We start from the raw sequence: 22,315 nt of genomic DNA on the forward strand, positions 1-22,315 counted from the left end.
TAATTAGATGTTTTTTTAGGACCTGGGTTAACTTTCAGCATGCTTGAGACACGGGGAGTGTGACAACCCAGTCTGCCCAGTGATGGAAAGTTAGAAACTGGAAATGTACCTGGATACCACCCTGAGTCAGCCCAAAGAGAAGCATCTCTACAAAACACCTAGATGTGAACAAACTGCCGTCCTCTGACAAAAATATTCCGTCTGAGAATTTCTGACCGGCTCCGGCGGTAAACACCTCCAGGGTGTCGTTTTTGTCTGATACAGGGCTAAAATTCTTCGGGTACCTGTTGCTCGGGGTGGAAAGATGAGGGAATGGAATAGTAAATTAAAGGGGTTGGAACAAAAAAGCAGCTGATTGTCTGAGCACGGCTGGTGTCCAGGTGTCCGTGTGGGAACGCACCTCCTTTCCATGCACGAAATGCCCTTGGAGGGGATCGTGCTGTGTCCCCTGCCCTCACTGAGCGGGCTTTGCACTAGTGGGGCTTTACACTTTATTTTCCTGTCGGTGGGGTTTGTCCGGCCACCTCTCCATGCCCTTTTCCTTGGTTTTCCTCCTGTTTCTGCCCTCGCTGTGGGCCCCGCGATCCCCCTGAGGGAGCCGGGGCCTCCGCGGGCGGCGATGGAGGCGCGGAGTTCCCGGCGGGCCGGCCGCCTCCCCGCCCTCCTTCCATCCTCCCTCCCTCCCTCGGCGGCGTGTTTGGGAGGGAAGGAGGGGGTGGAAGCCGGGCCGGGGCGGCCAGCAGGCAATTTGCATGAGAGACAGACTGGGAATGAGCTGGAGTGGGCGCCTCTCCGCGCACACAGAGCGGGGCAGCAGGGGGAGGAGGAGGAGGGAGCTGCCGCCGCCGCCGCCGCCGCCGGGGAGAGGCGGCGAACTCCGGGCAAAGTTTGGAGCCGCGGGCCCGCGGCGCTGAGGCAGCGGCGGGGCGGGGAGCGGCCGGGCCGGGCCGGGCCGGGCAGGGCCGCCCGCTGTGAGGCGGCGGCGGCGGCGGAGCGAGCGCGGGGGGCGGCGGGCAGAGCGCGGAGCCGGCGGCGGGCGCTGGCGGCACAGGCAGCATGTCCTCCATCCTGCCCTTCACTCCTCCCATCGTCAAGCGGCTCCTGGGCTGGAAGAAAGGCGAGCAGAACGGGCAGGAGGAGAAATGGTGCGAGAAGGCGGTGAAGAGCCTGGTGAAGAAGCTGAAGAAGACGGGGCAGCTGGACGAGCTGGAGAAGGCGATCACCACGCAGAACATCAACACCAAGTGCATCACCATCCCCAGGTACCGGGGTGTGGCTGCCGGGGCCCTGAGGGTTTGGGGACCCCCAGGGACCTTTAGGGACCCTCAGGGACCCCCGAGCTCGGCACGGCCGGGACTGCGCTGGTTTTGTGTCCCGGCCCTGCCGCACTCAATGCGCTGTTGCTGCTCCTCTCTGCCTGCTCCTTACCTAGTTCAGAAAAACCCTACAGAATTGAGTTACTCTCTAGTAACGAGACAGAGAAAACCTAGTGGAGAAAATACGCCTGGAGCCGAGATTATAAAAAAAAAAAAAGAAGCAAAAGTTGTAAGCGCTGCGGGTCGGTTCCACTCGCTCATTGTCAGAAGTTTCAGCGTGTTCTCAAGTGCTGTTGCATTATGATTTTCTTGGGATTAATGCGGCAGGAAAACGGTTTTGTTTGGGTTGTTTGGCTTCTTCTATATTATTCTGAAGGGGTGGTTTAGAGCCCTGCTCTGCTGGTGTTTTCGAGTTACTTTTTAAATGGGGAATGTAAATGGCAGGGCTGAAGGAGGTCGTTTGGAGCGCAAAAAAATCCCCACATATGTGAGGATGTGTATAACTGATTTTTTCCTCCATTTTTTGAATGAACGTCGATTTTATTTTCAATCTCCTTTCCGAGCTCGATCCGTAAGGCCAGCATAAATCGCAAAAGACGTGTATAAAACTATCCCATCTAAGAATAATTTTCCAAGTAACTTTCAAATGGCTGCCCACAAGTGGTGTTTTATTGCTGCAGATTGTTGATTTCTGTGAGCTCAGCCAGATGACTGCTGGGTCTGTTCCTGATTGTTGGTAGAGAGTACTTTTTTTTTTTTTTTTTTTTTAAAAGCAAAGGCCAAAGTTCATCCCAAATATTTGAATGCTGCATAATTGTGTGCTTCTGCGTGAGAAGATATGTGTGTGTGTGTGTGTATTCATGCTTCTCTCTGGCACAAACAAATGTATGCTTTCTTGGTTGTCAGAATGATTTAATATGCAGGAGCTGATACAAAGCAGCATCTGTTGCATGAAAAAGTGAAGCAAGTAGCTTAGAAATGTGGATGTTTGGAGCTCCTAAAATTTTCTTCCAACAACTGTAGTGTTTTTTTAAAAGGAAAAATAAAGCGTCCTTATCTTTTTTGGTGCTGAATGACTGTGGCCAAGATTTTGGCCAGTAATGCAAATGAGAGCTCCCAGCCTTTGTTAGAGTTGCTCCAGCTTCTACTTGAAGCAGAAATCAAAACCTGTAGAGCCACCTCACAATACTAATGCCTTAAAACCTATATTTTTAAAATTCTTGGTAAGCAACATGCTTTCCACGTAGATAATTCCCTATTTTAAAACACTTCCCTGAAATATTTAGCATTTCAAAAGAAGAAAATCGCTGGAGCAGCCCTGCTGCTGTGACCTGGGTATTGTGTCTGGCTGATGCTGACCCGTTAGGGAGCAGAGCATGAAGTCCCGTGGAAACTTCTGTGACTCCTAACAAGGTGCTTTAGATAAGGAAGGATTTGATATTTTATGATTTAAAAGAAAAAAAAGAGTTGGGCCAAACACAGTGCTTTAAAAAAAAAAAAAAAAAAAGTAAAGGTTGAAAATAAATAACAACACAAACAGATATCAGATATGAATTTTCTCACCTTCAGAGATTGTCCTGGCTGTTCCTACTGAACGTCTGTTCCTTCTCTGTTGAAGAAAATCTGTGTAGAAATTAAAACATTTCATGTTAATTTATGACTCTGAGCCTGGATCCTGCAGATCTTAAACCTCGGTGTGGGGGAGGATCAGCCTGTTCTGCTGGGAGCCCCTTTTACCCTGGCATTGCTTTTTAAACACAACTTCCTACGTGCTTTTATTGTTGTTTGGGAATGAGAGTGGTTAGGTTTTCTGTGCATATCCGTGTGTCAAATCTGGGGAATGGAGATGGAACATGGAACAATCTCTGGAGTCAGTGCAGAGCTGCAGCTCTGACCAGGCCTTGTGACTTTAAGAGCTGTGCCTTTTCCTCTGGGCTGCACTGCTCGTCCTAATGTATCTGTGAATCTGATTACTGTGTCATCTGAAATTAGTGTTTGCAAGATGATTTCAGCGTGGTTTGAGTTTGCTGCTGCTTTTTTTTTTTTATTTAATAATTTTTGCATATGTCATTTTACTATTTACTCAAATAATATGTTGGGGAGGGGGGGAAAGGGGGGAAAAGCATCATTAAGGATTAGCTCATGTTGTGCATTGTCTGTAATGCATCAGTAGACTGAATTACAGTGGAGCCATGCCAGTGATGACTGTGGCCCAGCAGGAGCAGGGTAAGTCCAAAATTAGCTATTGTATCCATGAGACGGAGCAAGTTTCACATGGAAAAGGGCTCGAGCTTTGCAGAAACATTGCTCGTGGGAATGAGGGCTGCCCAGCAAATCCCCGGGCTGAGCAGGTGGGATTGTTTGAAGAAAGGACAGGAAAAAAAAGATTTGTTTTCTTGTAGGGCTAAGGAATTAGAATAACAAATGTATTCCTGCTGTCATGTTTATCTGCTGGGATCTGGAAACATGCACTACACGCTATCTCCTGACAGATTAGTAAACAGGGATTTGTTTATTTGCTTGTGTATTTGCTCAGCATGTGTTACTTCTCCGAGTGCTCCGTTTCAGAGGGGTGTGACAGACACCCCAGGTTTATTGTCAGAACCTGTGGCAGGCAGCAAAAGGCTGGAGAGGCCTTCAGGGATTTCAGAGTGACTCTCCTGGCACGAACGACTTTTCCTTCTGGTTTTTACTGCTGGAGGAGGAAGTAATTTCCACCTGAAAACTGTTTCAGACCATCTGGTGGTTTTTTGGTGGTGCACAGTGCAGCTCCTTTAGAGGATCTTCCTTCTTTCCTTCCTCCTTTAGGATCAGCTGCCAGAGCCCATCCTGCCCCAGCAGGACCTTTCTTTAAACCTCTGTGCCCTGAGCTGGTGGCCTTTGGTGTCAGAGCTGACCTGGTGAGTCCTGGCTCTCCCTGGCAGAAAAGTTTTTTCATCCTGTATTGGGTGATAAAGTTGAGAACACGCATTCTTCTGCTCGTGAAAATGCATCCTGTGTCACAGTTGCATTATCTCGAAAGCCCAGCTTTCAGGATGAGCATTTTTATCCCTTTTCAGACCGACCTGAGGACAAGGGTGCCATTAACACCTACCCAGCACAGCCAGCTGGGTGTTTGTGGCTTCTGCTTTGCTCTGTGAGCAGGCAAATATCTGCTCCAGCTGCTCGCAGAATGTTTAATTTTTTGGTGGCTCTATTCTTTTTGAAGACCCAAAAATGTGGTAAGAATGGCATCTGCATCTGACATTCATACAAACCTGCAAAAACCTGAGTTTCTAACTTTGTTCTGAGCAGGAGAGAGGCTGTTCTGTGCATCTGAGAAATCAGCAGTATTTGCCCTGGAAATGGAGTGTGATGAGTGTTTAACTCAACTTCTTTAGAGTCTGATTTGCAGAAACCAGACCATGTGATAGGCACTCAGTAATTTCTGAAAGCTGTGCAGTATCTGTAGTCTTGTTGTATGAGATAATAAATGCTTTTTTTTCCAGAGCTTTAGTGGTGCTGCACACACAAAGACATAAATCTCCTGACATTTTGTAATATATTTTCATATGCACATTCTTTCTTTTGAACTTATTACTGTATTTATTTGTTTTGGTATCACCAGTGGTTTTAGGGGAGCCAGGATTCCTGTGTGTAAGGAACACCTTCTTTTAAGTGGTGGGGTTTTATTTTAATTCAGAAAACAGTTTTGAAGAGAGGTGGGTGTTATTTCTTGTGGAACTCATCTGATAAGGGTAGAATGCACCAATTGAAATGGAAACATGGCACATTTGCTTGTTAAAAGCCACTGAACAGGGTGTTCCTTAAATAATTTACATTTTGGTGGGGAAAACCAGGGGTAATACACAAGGAACATAATGCATAAAGATAATAAAGAAGGAACATAAATACTTAGAACATCTTGGGTGTTGGCACACTTCTGTTGGGAGTTGACCACACAATATTTACAGGATTTGATCGTGTTCTTAGCTTTGAGGTGATAATAGGAAAGCTGTGAGGATGTTTAGTGGCAGAGGCTGCCTGCAGGACCCTGGAGGATGCTCACAGCATGATGTGATTTTGGGGTCACTGGACTTGCTCCTGGTGGATCCCTTCCAGCTCAGGATATTCTCTGATTCCATCTCTCCTTCTGGGCCTGCTGCCCATCTGATTGCAGTGACAACCAAAGGACCAGTCCCAATTTATGAATCCATGTGCAAATTTATCTATTTTCCAATGCCAATTACAAATTACCTTGTTTCCATCTTTCTGTCCCTGACTGTGAGGAGCTTTAATATTTCATGGCCTTGTCTGGGAGTCCCTGGTGTGGTCACAGCCCAGTCCGTGTGTGCAAACACCTCTGGCTGCATCACCCTGCTGGGATTTTTCCTGCTGCAAACCCGTGCCAGTGACCTCTGTCCTGCCCCAGCTTTATGGGCAGGTTTTACAGCCCTGCCCCAACCTTTGTGCTGCTGCAGTGCCCTCACCAGCCGTGGCTCTTGTGGCCTCAGTGGGGCTGTGCAGGGCAGCTCTGAAGGTGAGGATTGAGCCTGGCAGAGCTCCAGCAGCGTTTGGACACTCCTGGGCACAGGGTGTGACTCTTGGGGCTGGACTCAGTGATCCTTGTGTGTCCCTTCCAGCTCAGCTTTTTCTCTGTGCTTCCATGACTTTGTGCTGCACTCCTGCTTGTCCATCAGGGCCCTCTCTGGGCACAGATTTCTGCTCCCTACCCTTCCACTTGTCCCTGCCTCTTACATCAGCCTGGCTAGTGTGTGTGAGTTGTTGTATTCCCCACGATGCCGTTCCCAAAAACAAAGCCCTGCTGTCAGGCTGGAGCAATAATGTTGGTACAACCAGTCAGGGGGCAGCCACACACTCAGTGATTGTGGCAGGGACAAGGAGCTGCGAGGGGAGGGAGTTGTGGTCCCTGGGATGGCACAGCAGCCCTTTATTAAAGTGTCTCCTCAGTTTTGTAATTTCTTGTGCAGTCACTACAATTCAAACCTTTTTGCCAATATGTGTATTTTTATTGTTGTGCAGCCCAGCTCACACTTTGCATTAAAATCAGTGATAAAACTCCTCCTACCCTGATAAACAACCAGAATGTTTATCCAGAACACTGAGAGACTAAGAGGAAAAAAAGGATTTTACCACTTTCAGATACTCTTATCTCTGCCTTTCATTTCTGCCCTCTTTCAAGAGACTAAAAGAGTTAAAACAGCTTCTGAAGGGACTCATGGTGTTCTCATTATATTGTGTAGTGTTGAATCTGTGTGAAATAAAATGTTTAAAATGGTTGCTTAACTTTCACAGTATTAGGAAAAGACCCCGAATATTGCAGTCATTTAAATATAATGAGAAATAAATGCAAAAAAATGGATGAAATAAAGAAATGCACACTGTATGGCATTACCACATCAGGGATCCAATTAAAACGAGTTCTTCTAATAAATATTGGTTTAATAATGTAAACTTGTGATTGCTATATTATTACAACAAAAATAAAATTAACAAGATTTAATGGACTGAGCAGCCATTAATTTTCACTTGTTAATTTATTAGGAACTTCTAATGCTGTTAGATGCACAGTAAAGCCATTATCCTGCATGAACTACTTGCTGAAATAAATAGGGCCAACAAGTGCTTGAATTAAATTGAAATCAGTTTTTATTCCCAAATTATCTCTTTCTGTTGTTTGGGTTATTTTTTTATTACTAGCTTTCCTATACTGAGTGCAATTAAATTTTCAGGGATGGGGTGCAGTACTCCTCCAGCCAGGCTTATGAATAGTCCTAATTAATTTTTGTCCTTGTGTGCCTCGATGTGTTTGTAAAAAACCTTTTCCAGCCCCAGCTGTGCTGAGGGGCAGAGCAGGGAGGGACAGGAGGGCAGAGTGAAGCCAGGACAGAGCTTCTTGTCCCCACCCTGCAGTTCCACTCCCCCAGCTCCTGCAGATGTTTGCTAATTCCTCCTGGAATTGGTGATAATTGGGCTCTTGGCACCGCAGCACAACTTTGAGTGGCTGAGGAGCCAATAATGTGTGGATTGTTGCAGTAATGCAGCTTTTAAAGGTGGTTTGAAGCCTTTCAGACCTGATCATCTCTTGCTGGCATCTCTTTGTCCCCAGAGTGCTGGGACTTGCCCTCAGGGAAGTTTGATTGCTCCAGGTGGCTCTGTAGAAACCATACAAAGCCAGAGCTCTTTTTTTTTTCTGTCTTAAAGACTCAGCTCCTCAGAGGACACAAACGTGAGTGGGAATAAAGTATTCCTGCATAGTAGCAAAAACCTAAAAAACTATTAAAACCCCAACCAAATAAAACCAAGAACCTAAAAAACTATTAAAACCCCAACCAAATAAAACCTTATCTCCACAACAGCCCAGCCAGGTAAGAAATAACACCTTGCCTTTTAAAGGGTCACCCAGGAATGATCTGAGCTCCAGCAGGAAATCTTTGTTAGCTGAGAAAACCTAAGATGTTGCAGCTGCACAGTTCCAGGTACCCAGATTTGTTCCTCAGCAGCAAGGGAGGTTTTTGTGTGTGCTGCAGAGACTTCTGCTGCTGTGAAAAACCTGAATTCTTTCACTGAGGAGCCTCATGAACGTGCTTAAAGCTCCAATAAAACCTTCCTGTGAGTCTGGGAAAGGTGAGGAGGTGATCCTGATAAATTCTGCCTGGCATTCCTGCTTTCTCTGGGATCCTCAGGGTGAAAATAGTGGGTGAACCTTCCTTGGGTCACTTTGTCATTTGCAGTTGAGGATTTCAGTAAACTTTCCTCACAAATTGCATCATAGTTTCTCTGTGAGATGGTGACGTTCAGTAACCATAACTCAACCTTTTTTTAAAAAGGAAGTCAAAACAGAAATTTCCTCCTTTGTGGTGAAGCTGCAGCCAGCAGTGGTTGAGTGATGGGGGCTGACACTGCCTCTCCTTTTTCACAACAAAAGAGGAGAAACTCTGTCCTTCCTGTTTTACTTGCTTGAACATGAAAAGAGAAATTCACTTGCTCTTTGCACATATAGAACAATTAAAGTTCACAAAAATATTGGGCTGAGAGGAAGGCATCTGTGGCATGTGAGAATGCCTCTTTCTGTGTTGAATGTGTGAGTGTTGTTGCTTTATCTGCTTAACAGCTGGAGAATTCTTTTTCCCCCAAATTTCCCTTCCCTGCATTAACTGGAATTTTAATGTTGCTGTGTGGGAAGACAAAGACCCAACTACAAAAACCTCTGATTTTGTTTTTCTGAGGAAGAGCAGATGTGGTTTTTTTCACAAGGATACAAAGTCTATGGTTTCCATCCATATGGAATGGTACAGAAAGGTCATTAATATTTGTTGAACAAATTATTGTTCCCCTGGACTCAGGATGCAGAGCCAGTTTGTAGCACATGTGTAACAAACAGTATCTGCAAAATTCTATCAGTGTTTAGAAGGCACTCAGTCTAAATGAAAGACTAACAAGCAGCTGGAGGATTTCCCCACTCTTTTTGTGTTTGTGTATTACATGGATTTCAATAAATTTACTTCCCATTTACAGGCAAGTGAAGGAGAGTCAGGCACAGGAAAGCAGTGAACTGAAAACAGGAGAGATGTGTTTGTGGGTTGAACATTGGCCACTTTTCTCTTTTAAATTCAGAAATTTGGTGGCTGCTGTGGGTTCTTTGCAGGATTTAAAGCCTGCCCAGCTGGGGCTCCAGCCTCAGTAAGACTGGACTTGTCAGCCTGGGCTGGAAATGTGGCAGGAGGCCAGGCAGGGTTTAGCTGGAAGTTTGATGAAAATGGTACTTCTCTGCAAAACATTGAATTTTCAGAGGAGTTCACTCATATTTCAATGAGGATTTGCTGGTGGGCACTGTGGGGCTGGGCAGAAACTCTCTGCATTTGTAGCTGAGGTACCTCTGGAGTGAGTCTGTGCCTGGGCAGAAGGCAGCACTGAGCTGTTCTGTTTGTTTTTTCCTTTATTTAACAATCTGAACCAGCTTTCAAGGCAGTGGTGAAGCCCTTATTCCAACGTGCCCTTGCCCTGCCTCACAGCTCCACAAGCTCAGGAAGCAGAAATGTTTTCTAGATAAATCCCCCCACAATTACAGGCCTTGAACTCAGGAGAGCACAAGGTCTGCTGATGGCATCTGTCCCTGCTTTCCCAACAATCAGCAGCCTGTGGGATAAAAAGTCTGGGATAGTTGCTGGTGTTGGCCTGGAACCTTCAAACAAAACTCAGTGGGCACTGGAGATGCTGCAGTAATGACCATGTAAGAGTTACCTGAATTACTCAGTGTAAGCTTCACCACCAGTCAAATCTGTCCTGCTGGCCTGTTTCATGTCATTGTTTCCTGTTGAAAATTATCTTTTTCTTGAATCACCACTTTTTGCACAAGAATGGTAGAAAGTGCAAGCCAGAAGATTTGAAACCACTGTGGTAGAATGAAGCTTTACACAGCAAAATGGCAAATTTTAAAGAGCGGATAATCACTATTTATTGGAGCTGATACAACTTTCTGGCTGGTTTCTGTTGCCAGTTAAAGTCTGCTGGCACTCTGCAAACTGAGTTGGGCTTTGCTCTGAATTAGATGCCATAAATAACTGGTGTGTAGGTAGACAGCTGATTATTGAAGCTTTTCCCTGAGCCTGGTTTTGCTTGTTTGGGACAACTACAGGCTGAGAGTTCAGGTAGAGAATTGCAATATTCAGTCATAACTGAATAAAGATGGGTTTTCACTTGGGGGTTGCTGCATAATGAATGCACAGTGTGGTTAGGGAAGGCTGGAAATATCAGGGTTTGTTCCACACCACTGTGGAGCTGTGGGTATAACATTGCACCCTCTCCCAAATCCCTCCTTGCCTCTCAGGGAGTTTAATTACAGTTGGGAAAGCTCTTAAAATCCCAGGATTTTAAAAACCTGTTGCAAACCTCATTACCTTGCTGCTTCAAAAAGCTCTCTGCTGCTGCCCAGCACCTCGTTTGCACTAAGAAAGCAATTTTCATTTTTGTTGGAAACTCTCTTTGAAAATATGTAGGTGCTACGTCAGTGAGAATATGAGAATTCCACAGATGTTTAGTGGTAAACCTTGGCTGGGTTTGCCTAATATTTATCTATTCATCTCTGTAGCAGTGCCTCCTGTACACATGGAATATTTTGACTGGTTGATACACATCATCCCACAGAGGTCTGCTCCTGAGCTCTGTTAGCACAAGTCCAGGGGAAACTCTATACATGTAGCCTCATGTTTTCAGTTAAGTAATGTTCTATAGCCATATGTGAATTTAATGCCATCCAAATACAACATGGTAAATGAAAGAAATGTGTGTCTATTGCATGACTTTTACAATCATGACCTGCAGCAAAACTACTTAGAAAAATGTAATTTCTGTACCTATAGCTGTGTCTTCTTACTGAATGTTTTGGCAGCCTCTGAGTGTTGAGCACTCACATTTATTTGCTTCAAAGCTCCTTTGCATCTGAGGACTTTGTGGGGAATTGTTCTGAAAGAGATGACTGAAAACTAATAGCTGGCCATCTGGCTGGAAACAACATTATTAATTAAACGTTCTCTTTTAAATCATTTACAAGTTAGAACTAAATGCTCTTTTCAAAGCTATTGAAGCAAGATGAATTTGAAGCCTTGCTGTGGGAAACAGAGTATTTAATGTATCTCTTCACTAAAATTAAGGATGGAGAAGTAACATCTGAGATCAGGGTTACTTAGATAAGCTGAGAGCCAAACAGCCTCTGGATTTTTTCCCTGTGTGTTTTACATGGTTACTTTCCTTGAAGGAGAACAATTAAGCTCCAGTGCTGGCAGCTACTCCCATCTAAAAATAATAATAATAAATCTTTACAATATTCATTGAGTCCTCTTAGAGACCTTTTCATTATGTGCTTTTGAAGGTGGAGCCATTTGTGGCCTCTCATTTTATACCAGAGTTGTGATCTTGAATCCTTTGTAGCAGAAGGATTTTTATTCTCTTTTGCTCATGGGAAGAGTGAATTCCTGAGAATGAGGTTGTTTTACCTGAGGCTCATGGGGACAAAGGGCACTTGGGTGCAGACATCCTAAGGCCTGCTGCAGTTTTCCATATCCAGATTGAAGTGGCATTTTCCTGTGCTCTGGATGGAAAACAGGAATCAGTTCAAAAGCTGCTCTCTCTTTGTTACACCAGTAATTTGTGAAATGGGGACTTCATATTCATAGAACTCATTTTCAGTTAAATAGAGGAAGAAGCCTCTAGCATTTCAGAATCATGGACTCAGAGCAGTGTGGATTGGAAGGGACCTTCCAAGCTCATCTTGTCCAGGGACATCATTTACTGAGGTTACTCAGAGCACCCTCCAGCCTCCCTTGGAGCACTTCCACTGCTGGGGCATTCACAGCTTCCCTACACAAAAGAGGTAAGAAAGAGCTGAGGATACACCTCAAGAGATGCTATTTCATATTTTCCAGACTTAGGATGAGCATGGAGCCTTTCTGCTGTGATTTTTCAGTACCTTAAGGGTCCCAGCAATTCTTTTTGGAATGTCTGTGTGACTCAGAACCAGCTTTAATTCACACCTAGCCATGTTGCAGTTCCTGATGGAAAATATGTGTGTGAGGATATTGGAAGAACAGAGAGCTGTTTGAATGGGTAGAAATTAATAAAGGGAGCACCCTGAATAGGGCTGAAAGAATAATTCCATGTAAACATCCCCTCTGTTTGTCCCTTCACTCCTCCATTTGTTCTCTGCTGGGGTTTGTGGTGTAAAACAAAGTTGGTGCCAGACACAAATGAGCCCATGGAGCCAGAGAAGGTCTTGGAAAAGCTGAAATGGGGTCCTGTGAGTGCCTCTCTGCATGCCAGGCTCTGCTGCTTTGAAGGCCCTGTTGGGGAAGCTGCTTCTAAACAGGAATAAAAATAGCCATTGGAGTGTTCTGCTTTTAGAAAGAAAAAATAGCATTTATTGGATTATGATTGGCTGATGGCTTTGAAGCTGGAGACAGTTTTATATTACAGAGCTTCTCACTCTGCTTATTCTCTCAGTTCCTGTTCCCCCCCCACCCCCTTTTCTTTTTCCTCTTTTCTTGCTTTCTATTTTTAGGATGGCATTTCAGAGTTTCTGCTCTGCTGCCAGACCAGCAATTCCAGAAGAAAGAGGAAAGGTGGGAGGTAGAGCTAATGAGCACTGTTAGTAATTTGCTTTTTGAGTTTGTGTTCAAAGTTTCTATGTTCCCAATTTGTCTGACAGTCAATGAAATGTGCTTGAAGCCATTGATCATGCACATTTGACAATCTCTTCAGTAAAAAGAGAAGAGCAGGAAGTTTAGGACTGGAGAGAGGTCATTAAAAGTTTTAGGACAGTTTTATATTTTGTTATATGTGTGTGTGTATATTTAGTTTTTTTAATATATGTGTAAAAAATTTATTCCATAGAATTAGCTTCAAGTGCTGAAAGTTGTTCCCTGAGCTGCAGCTGCCCAGAGCTCTTGGCTCATTTGTGCATTTGGGATTTGCATTCTCCTGTGTGTGCTTTTAGTTGTTTGTTTAGGGGTTGGGGTGGGTTTTTTGGTTTAAATATTATTTTTCTCCCTTGTGGTGTGGCTGAGAACCTTAAACAACAGGGAAGGGACAAGGAAGGGAACAAAAATGTTCTTTGTTTTGAAAGCAAAGAGTGTGAATGTGTAAAACAATGCAGCCACTGGTTCTTGGGTTTGGAGCCTGGATGGGGGGTGATTTCTGTTATTAGTTCAATAAGTCACATTTTTCACCTGTGTGAGTTTGGGGCCCTCATTTTTGCACATGCAGAGCAGCTCTGAATTTCCATCACTGAGAGAAGAGAGAGGAGCTGGGGAGGCACAGAAGACTTGGTCACACTTGTGCTTTACAATCACCTCTTGATTTTACAAATCCTGTCACATTTAATTCTTCATTTTGCTTTGCATTCTCTGTGCTACTTGGAGCTCTGATTTTTCTGGGCCTGTTTGAGGGTTGAGTGTTGTCAAAAGGTGGCTGAAAGTTGGTCCAGTGTAACTGCACATGTAATGTATTGCTGTAAATTAAATAACCCACCAATTATTTTTGGAAGACAAGGATTATTTCAAATCACAGCTCATAACTTTCCTACCATTGATTCAATAACTTATTCCTGTTGGTTAAAAATTACACCTCAGGTCTAGTTGGAGGCAGTGCCAGCTTGCAGGATACTTTTAAATTTAATTTTAATTTTTTCCAGCAAGTGAGGTTGTTACTCCAAAGTACTTACCCTCTTTAGAATAAACATGTTTTAGAATAAGCAGGAGACAAACAAGTCTTGTGCTTCACAAAAGCTGATGCAGTTTGTCCCTGAGGAGTGCTGCCTAATCTGGAGCTGACAATCCTTTGGGAATTCAGTGCCCAGCCTTGCCCATAGGATAACCTTTCTCCAGTTTAGTTTTCTGCTCTTATCTCCTGCCACAAAAGAGTGGAGCAGAGTGTTTAAAACTTGGCTATATTTATGTGTCCTGCAGTGCTTTTCAGGCTGAAGAGGGTGGCTGAGGAAACCATGAGGTGTGTGCTGTGCAGGGGCTCACAGGGCTGGAGCTGCTCCTGGAGCTGTCTTTTAGGAAGTTTTAAATGAAATTTTCCCAGAAGAAGAAGCCAAAAGCCAACTGTGAATGTGTGCAGTGGGCTGGCAGATGCAGCTTGGTGTAGCAAGGGGCATTTTGTTGGTGGAAGTTGAGATAACAATAACCCCTGCTTTTATTTGTCAATAATTTTTTATCTTTTACTTTAAACCCAAATATTTTCTTCATCTGCCAATAAATGGCAGAGTGGATTTGGACCAGGCATCTCTGGCTGTGCTGCTGAGTTGTTTGGAAGCCAAATTAATTGTAACAGCAGTGACAGCTCTGAGTTGTCTGATTTCCACACACTTTTTATACTGTCATATCTCTACATATTATGATAATGATTCATCAGTAACATAATTTTATTTCTGGTTTCCACTTCAATGAGTGCAGCTCCTGTTACCTACAAACCACTGCAGGAATGTTACTCACTGGTGAACCACTGGTCTTTGAAGAGTGTGGCTGTGCTGAAGGGGTTTTGTTTTCTCACATCCCACACCAGGCACTGGCAGTTTCCTGTCACCATCGCCACCGGGGGTTCTTCAATACAACTTTGTGGCTTCAGTTTGTGATGATTTCATGGTGAACAGGCACCTCATGCCACTGCAGGCTGGCCATTTGGGGGCTGTGCTGCAGGTGTCAAGCACTGAAGATGCAAACTCAGATCCTTTTGATGTCCCCTTCAAAGCAAACACTCAATGTTGTTTATTGTGTGAGGTGAGGAGCCCATTAGTGGCCATGTCCTTTAATGAAGAACTTGAGCTCTTACATTATCCTCAGTCTGGCACTTTTCCTCAGTGTTGAAAACCTTTCTGTGCTGGGGCAAGGTGTTACAACAAAGTCAAAAGTGCCTGGGTGTAGCAGGGATTTTCATCATGAGGAGCTGAGTGACCCTTGTGCAACGAATAAATGAAATCCTGCTCCATCTTCTTAACGAGTCTGGCTCTGCAATTCAGGCACTGCCTGCACACAGATAAGATAATTCATTGAACAAGAGGCAACATTACCTGGCAGTTGCCTAATCTTCCTCCCCATGTGCAATAATCTGTGAGCCAGATGTGCTGGACAAGGCAGATGTGAAATGCTGTAACTTTATGGCACTTTTTAACTTACTGAAAATCAGCTGCAGCACCTCGGGTTTTGTCAGAGATGAGAATTTTCAGAGCGTGGACGTGCAAATGTCAATGACAGGAATTGTGCCTGGAGTGTACTGAAAATACACTCCTTAAAATGGTTTTCCTTTAATTTACATCAAAAGAATCTTGGCTAATTTTAACATATTGTTGCCATCGGGTGGTGGTGTCCATATGCAGCTCCAATCAATGTAGCACTGCTTCCCTAGTTTTGCCTTCACTGAAATCACTCATGAAATTATTTCAGCTAAAACCTCTCATTCCCTGGAATTTGGGCTCTTCCTCTGCAGTACATAAAGTGATAGATCAGCACCTAATAAAAGTGGGATTATCTCTGAGCTGGAAATAAGTAGAAAGATCCTACTGTGGAAATGACAGGGCTTGCTTGTCATTGCAGATTTAATAATAATACTTGTAGTAACTCCAGCAAGGTGAGGGTCTTCACAGGGCTTTGTCACCAGCTGCTTTTTACCCCTTGCAAACTCTTTAGACTTTGGCTGTTCAAACTGTTCCAATGCTCTCACTGCAGTCATGCAAATATCACAAGCTGTTCAACTTGTTCATTTATTCTCTTGCAAAGGCAGAGAGGAAAAAAAAAACAGCCTGGACTTGCACCCTGGAGGGAGCTGTGCAAAGCCAGGCTGGGGATTCTGGGGGGGAGCTCTGGATTTTTCTCTTCTTTTGTTGATGATGCTTTGCTTTCTGTCATCTCTTAGCAAATAATGAATAACAGGGATGGTGTGCTGGGAGACACGAAATCTGGAAGTGTTTATCCCTGTGTGTGTGTGAAGCAGAGTCATCAGCAGAGCCAAGTTTCTCACGGGCTGCTCTGCTTTGTGCCTGGGGCAGGAGTTTACAGCTATCTTGGTAATAAAGGTAATAAAGGTAATAAAGGCCTCTGGTATTTCTGTTCCCAGGTTCCCTGTGCTGTCCCTTCTGGGATCAGCACCTGTCTCCAATTTCCAGCAGTAACAAAGGGCTCTGCTCTATAAAACCCTGTGTTTGTGTGTGGAGCACTTTGCTTTTCCACTCCAGGCCTGGAGAACACCACAAAATAAAAGATAAAAGCCAAGTGAAGCCGTTGCTGCAGTAGGCCTAAAACAAACTTTTAAAATCGTGAGGTTTTTCCTTCCTTCCCTTCGTGGTTTATTTTTGTCTTTTTCTCTGTGGCAGAGGGGGGTGTGTGGTGAGGATTTATCTCTAAACACAAACACTGAAATTTCAGTGGGGATGTTGCTTTGGGGATTTTTTTATCACCTTCCCCACCTTAAAACTTGCTTTTTTAAAATGAAGATTTCCCCCAAACTCAGTCCCTCAGTCCTGCCAACATTCCCATGGTTCCTGGAGAGCTGGAGGAAGCTCCTTTGCCCTGTGCAGCTTTAAGATGAGTAATGATAACCCCAGCACATCCACACGTGCTCCAAGCCCTGCATGTTCTGAAGAATTCTGCCAGATTGAGCCTCCTGTAAATCAGTGGAACTGATCTCATGGCTGAGTTTAACCACATCATTCCCTCCCTGAGTGCCTGTGGCACTGCCTGAGCTCCTGTCACATCCATGTGTTTCTCAGAGATGCTTTCCCTGCAGTGATATTGCTTCAGTTTTTATTTTTCACTCTTTATAGCAGCTCTGTTTTACAGCAGGGTTGCTGCTTTTTTGGACTCTGAAGCATTTTGGACAGGATTGCTTGTAAAGTGATTTTTCAGCTTGCAGTGACTGCAGTCTGCTTACTAAATATCTATTTATTACTTTTCTTGGGTTTTAAAGAAAGTGGAACATCAGATAATTAGTTTAACTCCTTGTTTCCAGTAATCACATCTCTCTGGGGCAGCAAATGTAAAACAAAAGGAGACTGAGGGAGGATGTGGCTTCATGTTGCAGCACTGATTGAGCCCTGTGGTAGAACACCATTAAAAGGCATAATGCCATTTCTGCCTGTCTCTGAGTTTGCTGCAGTTCTTTTTATCTTTATGGCAACAAGACCACCCACTCTAATACCTTGTAAATGGTGTGCTTTAAAATCAGGGCTTGTGGGCAGAGTTTTGACCTCTATTGAAATGAGTAACCTGGACAAGTGTGTCTTTAAAGATACCAAGACAGAGATTCCACTGTGTTCTTCTTCTTTTTTTTTTTTTTTCTGTTTTTTTAACAGCTAATAATCTCCTCACATTTAAAAAAAAAAAAAAAAGTTCCATATTTCAGCTGCAGTTGGCCCAGTGTCATCTTACAGCATTGCTTCATTTTACCTCTCTTGGCCAGACTGACAAATCCTGCAATATTCCCTTTTCCCCCTTCAATAAACATACTTCTTACCCTGCTGGGATTCAGACCTCACTCATCATTGTCTTAACAGAAACAATGGATTGAAACTCTCATATCTTTTGTTTTAAAATGTTTTCTTTTGCCCTAAACTGTTTTTGTGGCTTTATTTCTTACCAAGCTGCACATAGCTGATCGATTTACAGAAGCCTAAAAGCATTATGTTTAGAAAATTACCTTTTATCAACCAAATTTCTCTTCTAACCAGGGAATTAAACTAAATTTGAGAAGATTTAGGGCTAGATTGCACCTTAATTCTCTGGGGATCTTTTTCACTGGAGAGAAAATTTCACCCTGTGCTTGCCTGTAGAACTCTCCCACCAAATGATGTTCAATCAGGTGATGGTAAATTTTGTCTCATGATATTTTTTTTAATGTTTTGGGTTGTGTGCCCTTGTAGCTTGTGCTCCTTCAAAGACTTTTCTGAGCCCAGCTCCAGGAGGGTGAAGGCACTTGTGAAATCACATCCTGTTTGCAGATTCAGTCTAAGTTCAAGTCTGGGATTTGCCTCATGTTGAAGGATGGGATGTGGGAACTTTGGTCTCCCCATGGCCTGACACTTCTGTGGAACCCAAACTCCCCAAACTCTCCAAATTCCTCTGTGGGGGCAGCCAGAGGATTCCTTCTCCCCACCTGGAGAAGCCCTGGGATTATTGGTGGCACTTCAGATTCTGCCTAGAAATAGTTTTGGAGAGTAAGAACTATTGAAGGAAGATGGGCAAATCACCCAGGAAAGTCTCTGATAAAATTTCATTGAAAAACCTCTCACCCCTGAGGAGCAGAGCAGTGCAGAGTAGAGCAGCAAATCAGAGTTGGGATTTGAGTGTGATTCCCACAATTTCAGGAAAAATAGAAATTTAACATCATCTCTCTTCTTTCTTATCCTTGTTCTTATTTAAGATCTAGTAGGATTTTACAGTTTCAGGAGGGGTGTGGGAAAGACAGATATTACCAATCCTTCAAATATTTCTTTTATGGGTAAATTCAGGACAAAACAGTGTCTTGTTTCAAGCTGCACTTAGCATTTGTGCCCTGAGGGAAGAGCAGGGCTGCAGAGCATCCAGGGCTTGCTTGGACAAGCTGCAATGAATGTTAAATAACTGTTTGGGAGCAGCTCGTGCTTTTAACTTCATAAATATACATTGTGGTAATGTTAGAGGAGACCTCAGGATTTTAATCATTTGAAATATGCTTTACAAGTGCTTAGCAAAGCAAAGCAGTTTGGAGGCTCAGTGAGGAGCACAGTGAGGAGATGCAGGGAATTTTCCTTCATCCCATGTGGTTTAAAGCTGCAGAAGACATCTGCCTGTCCTTTGGCACCCAGCAAGGGTGGGAGGTGATGCAGCAGCACTGGAAAATGTGTTTAAATACATCTCATGATGGCAGAATGATCCTCAGGTGGAGACCAGAGTTGAATTCTGCTGAACTGAGGTTGTTGCCTGGAATGCTGCAGTTCCAGGGAATAATAAAAAATATTTCTTTTGACTGATTGATAAACTGGTGCCTTTGTAAAGCTGAAAGGTCTGTGAGCAGAAGGATGAACCTGAGTGGTTCTGAGGTCCAAAAGCAGCTCCCTGTATTTATTATTTCAGGGTCCCACTGTTGGGAGTCTGGTTGGATACAAAGGGCTCCCACTCCAAGGTGGTTGCCATTCTGTAGAATCTTTTATTTACTTTGTTCTTGCATTTAATCGAGTGCAGAATGAGCTCTGACACTTTGGAGGCATAAAGGAGGTAAGATTATAAACTGTTGTGGTGTAAATTGTCAAAAGGTGATTAATGTTTGTTTATTGTGATGGTGTGGACAGTGGCCAGCTGCATTGTTCACCCTGGTGCAAACCCTGCAGGCAGAGCTTGGGGCACTTTGTTCCTGTTCAGGGTTTCTGGGACAGCTGTGGTGTTACACACAGGAGGTTGGCAGGTTTGGAAAGCTCAGCTCCACGTTTTTGGGCTGCCTGGATGATCTCACAGTGGGAATTGACTCCACAAAAATAATCTTGGGAGCTGAGATGCCTCTGCAGGGTCAGAATTGTTCCCCATGTGACATAATTGGACTTTCTACACTTACTGTGAGCAGGCACAAAGAAATGTAGAAAACCTTCAAGCCCCAAACACTTTTTTGGATGAATCTGGGGAAACCTGGAAGCTGTTTAAAATGGCAAAGTGATTGATTTCATTTCTTCAGCTTGAGTCAATACTTGGACAAGAGCTGCACCCTGGGAACCAAGCATTGAAATGCAGGCTGAGAAGAAAGGAGATTGCTCACATACCTTTTGGCTTGTTTCTGCTCAAAATAGCTCATACAGATGGAAATTGGTGCCCAGCTTGCCCTGACTGGACCTGGAGTGGGCCCTGTTCCTTCTCTCAGCTTGGGGGACTGTCACAGCCTAAGCAAACCTGGTGTGATTTAATGATGTGTGCATTTAATGATGTTTGATTTCTCTGGGCAACTTCTGGGGTTGGCTTGTTCCTGTTTGGGGTTCCACAGTCAGAAATGACATCCAGGGTGTAATACATGGGTAAGGAAGCACTCCAGCATTTTCTGAATCCCTGGATTTCCTGGGTGCTCACATGCAGCAGTTTGTGGTGTCTCCAGGTTGTTTTTTTGGGAGCACATTCCCATTTTCCCTGTTGCTCCTCTGTGCAGCACATGAGCAGGGACAATGTGATTTCAAAGCAGCTCTGCCATCTCATTCCAGGGCAAAGCTCAGCCAGTTCCAGCTGCCCTCCTCCCCAGGCTCTGCTCAGATCTGAGCAGGGGATGGGATGCACCCAGCAGGAATTGTGGCACAAACAGCCCATCCCCAGCCACCATCCTGCCCAGGGAAAGTGTCCCCAGGCCGCATGAAAGGAAGGAGGGAGCTGGGATTTGGCTCTGCAGGAGCAGCCTGGGGTGAGCAGGACAATGCAGGAGTTCACTTCCTCCTCCACAAAATGGCCAAGCTCATCATGTGCTCCAGCAGAATTTATGGGATACTCACATGTACAGGTTTTTTTTTTTGGAGTTTTGAAAAGAAGGATCAGCTTGCAGAACTGTTAGATGTTGGTGCCAGATGTATTTGGATGTGGTTTGCTTTGTTCTTAAACAATAGAGAGTTTTAAAGAAAGAGGAATATTCCTTGTGCCCATATGTCCCATTGTTCCACCATGGCTATAATCCTGGCTACAGGGCTCAGCATTATCATGCTGATTCTGCTGGCAGTGACTCATGCAGTTGGATATTTGTCATCCAGTTTGCAGAATCTTTGATCTCTGCCCTTCTTTTCTGATCAAATCTGGGCTCTGCATCCTGTGCTGGAGTTGGGAAGCACTTCTGAAGGAGGAAATTCCAGCACTGCACCTTAGAGGTGCTGGGGCTGTTGGGTGTAAGCAATCAGTTCTGCTGCAGTTTTTCATGGTGCCAGCAAAGATTTCAAAGGGAAATAATTTGCAGATAAAAAAAATTCTAATGGCAGACCAACAGCATGAATTTAAAAAATAATTTTCAGAATATTCAGAACAAAGAAATCCTCCTGGTGACACTTGTTTTTAATGTAAGCTAAGCATCATCTTCTTCCATGAGGATATATAAAATATACTTTGGAAATTATAGGAAGCTCTCAGGAACTCCATGCACCTGGGGATCATTAGTTTTTTTTTTCTTGGAATTCTCAGGTCTTAAATTAACTTACCTAAGATATCAAGGAATATCTTTGATTTCTCCCTGAAATTCAGAGCTGCTGGCTGAAGATACTGCAACACAATTTTGTGTGACCCAGACTAGGAATGATGAACCCATAATGGGATTAAATGTTTTCCTTTACCATTGGGGACATGGATAACATTTGTGCCTTTGAGCAGTTTTGTTTTGCCTGTGCTGGTTGAAAGTCCTGGGCTGGTGGCTGTGTCACAAAGGGCTGAAGAGCAGATGGCAGCTGAGGAAGTGTAAATCAGCAGCAGGTGACAATTCTGGAGAGCCAGGGTTGTGCTGGGCCTGTTCTGGGCTCAGATATTCCATCAATACAGAACAGAACTTCCTTGGAATCTTTCACCCAGTGAACCCATCATGAATTCTTTCTCCTGTCCATTCACACTTTCTCTGGGTGTTCTTTTATTCACCAAAAGAACTTGTTGTGTGAGACCTGGATTTTAATTTATGGACAAAAATTCCTAGGCTTTATAGTAGCCAAAATTTGTATTTTTGATTTTTTTTGTTCTTCTTTCCTGCTCACATTCAGGCACACAAAGGTGAGGGGAGGAAACAGAGTGGACCTAAGGTGCCTGGAGGAATTTTGATTCTCTCCAACAACTTTTTTGCTGACTTGGGAGTGGTGCTGACAGATTTTGCAAAAAGTAACATCCGGTGTCCTGGGCCAAGTGAGTCCTGAATGTGATTCAAGGTTTTTCAGGGAAATGATGGATTTAGCAATACAGGATTGTCATATTGGCTCAGCACCCTGGGTACCTGCTGCTGTGAGGCACCACAGCAACTTCCAGCCCTCCCAAAAGATCTTGGCAAAGGTGGCAGCAAAAGCAAACCAAGTCTCTGGGCCTTCATACAGCACCAGCATGAGCTGTTTGATTACCTTCTACAGCAAAAAAAAATTAAAATTTTTACTTAGTTTTATTCAATTACTCAAAATGGCAATCACAAAATTAATTTTTTTTTTTTACCTAGTTTTAGTCTATTACTCAAAATGGCAATCACATTTTTAAAATATCTATAGTGTTGAATTTTTTGGCCTTTTTTTGTACCTCAAAGAAAGTCCAATCAAGTTAAGGCATAGCATGAATGGAGTAGCACAGTAACCCCAAAGCATTTGATACTTTCCCCAGGCTAATAAATAATTAAATGGATGTGCAGAGAGTTGTACAGCAGTGTTTGGGTGGTGATGCTTTACTCTGTGACTCTTCCCTGGCATGGAAATGTTACATTAACACTGGATAAAAGGAAAATAAAGGACTTAAATCAAGAGAGGTATCAGGTTTGCTGGGAAGGATCTTCAAATC

At 43.9% G+C, this 22,315-nt stretch overlaps 1 protein-coding gene across 2 annotated transcripts in view; it reads left to right on the forward strand.

Annotated features, from left to right (window-relative positions):
- Nucleotides 1-1,006: 1,006 nt before the first annotated feature.
- SMAD3 (SMAD family member 3) overlaps nt 1,007-22,315 on the forward strand; it is a 66,840-nt gene continuing 45,531 nt past the window's right edge. For both annotated transcript variants that reach the window (XM_033070959.1, XM_033070960.1), the window contains exon 1: nt 1,007-1,262. In XM_033070959.1, the coding sequence (XP_032926850.1) occupies nt 1,057-1,262 (206 nt within the window). In that variant the 5' untranslated portion in view covers nt 1,007-1,056. The remainder of the gene's footprint in view (nt 1,263-22,315) is intronic.

This window comes from Catharus ustulatus, chromosome 12 (genome assembly GCF_009819885.2).
Source record: "Catharus ustulatus isolate bCatUst1 chromosome 12, bCatUst1.pri.v2, whole genome shotgun sequence".
Taxonomy (NCBI): Eukaryota; Metazoa; Chordata; class Aves; order Passeriformes; family Turdidae; genus Catharus; species Catharus ustulatus.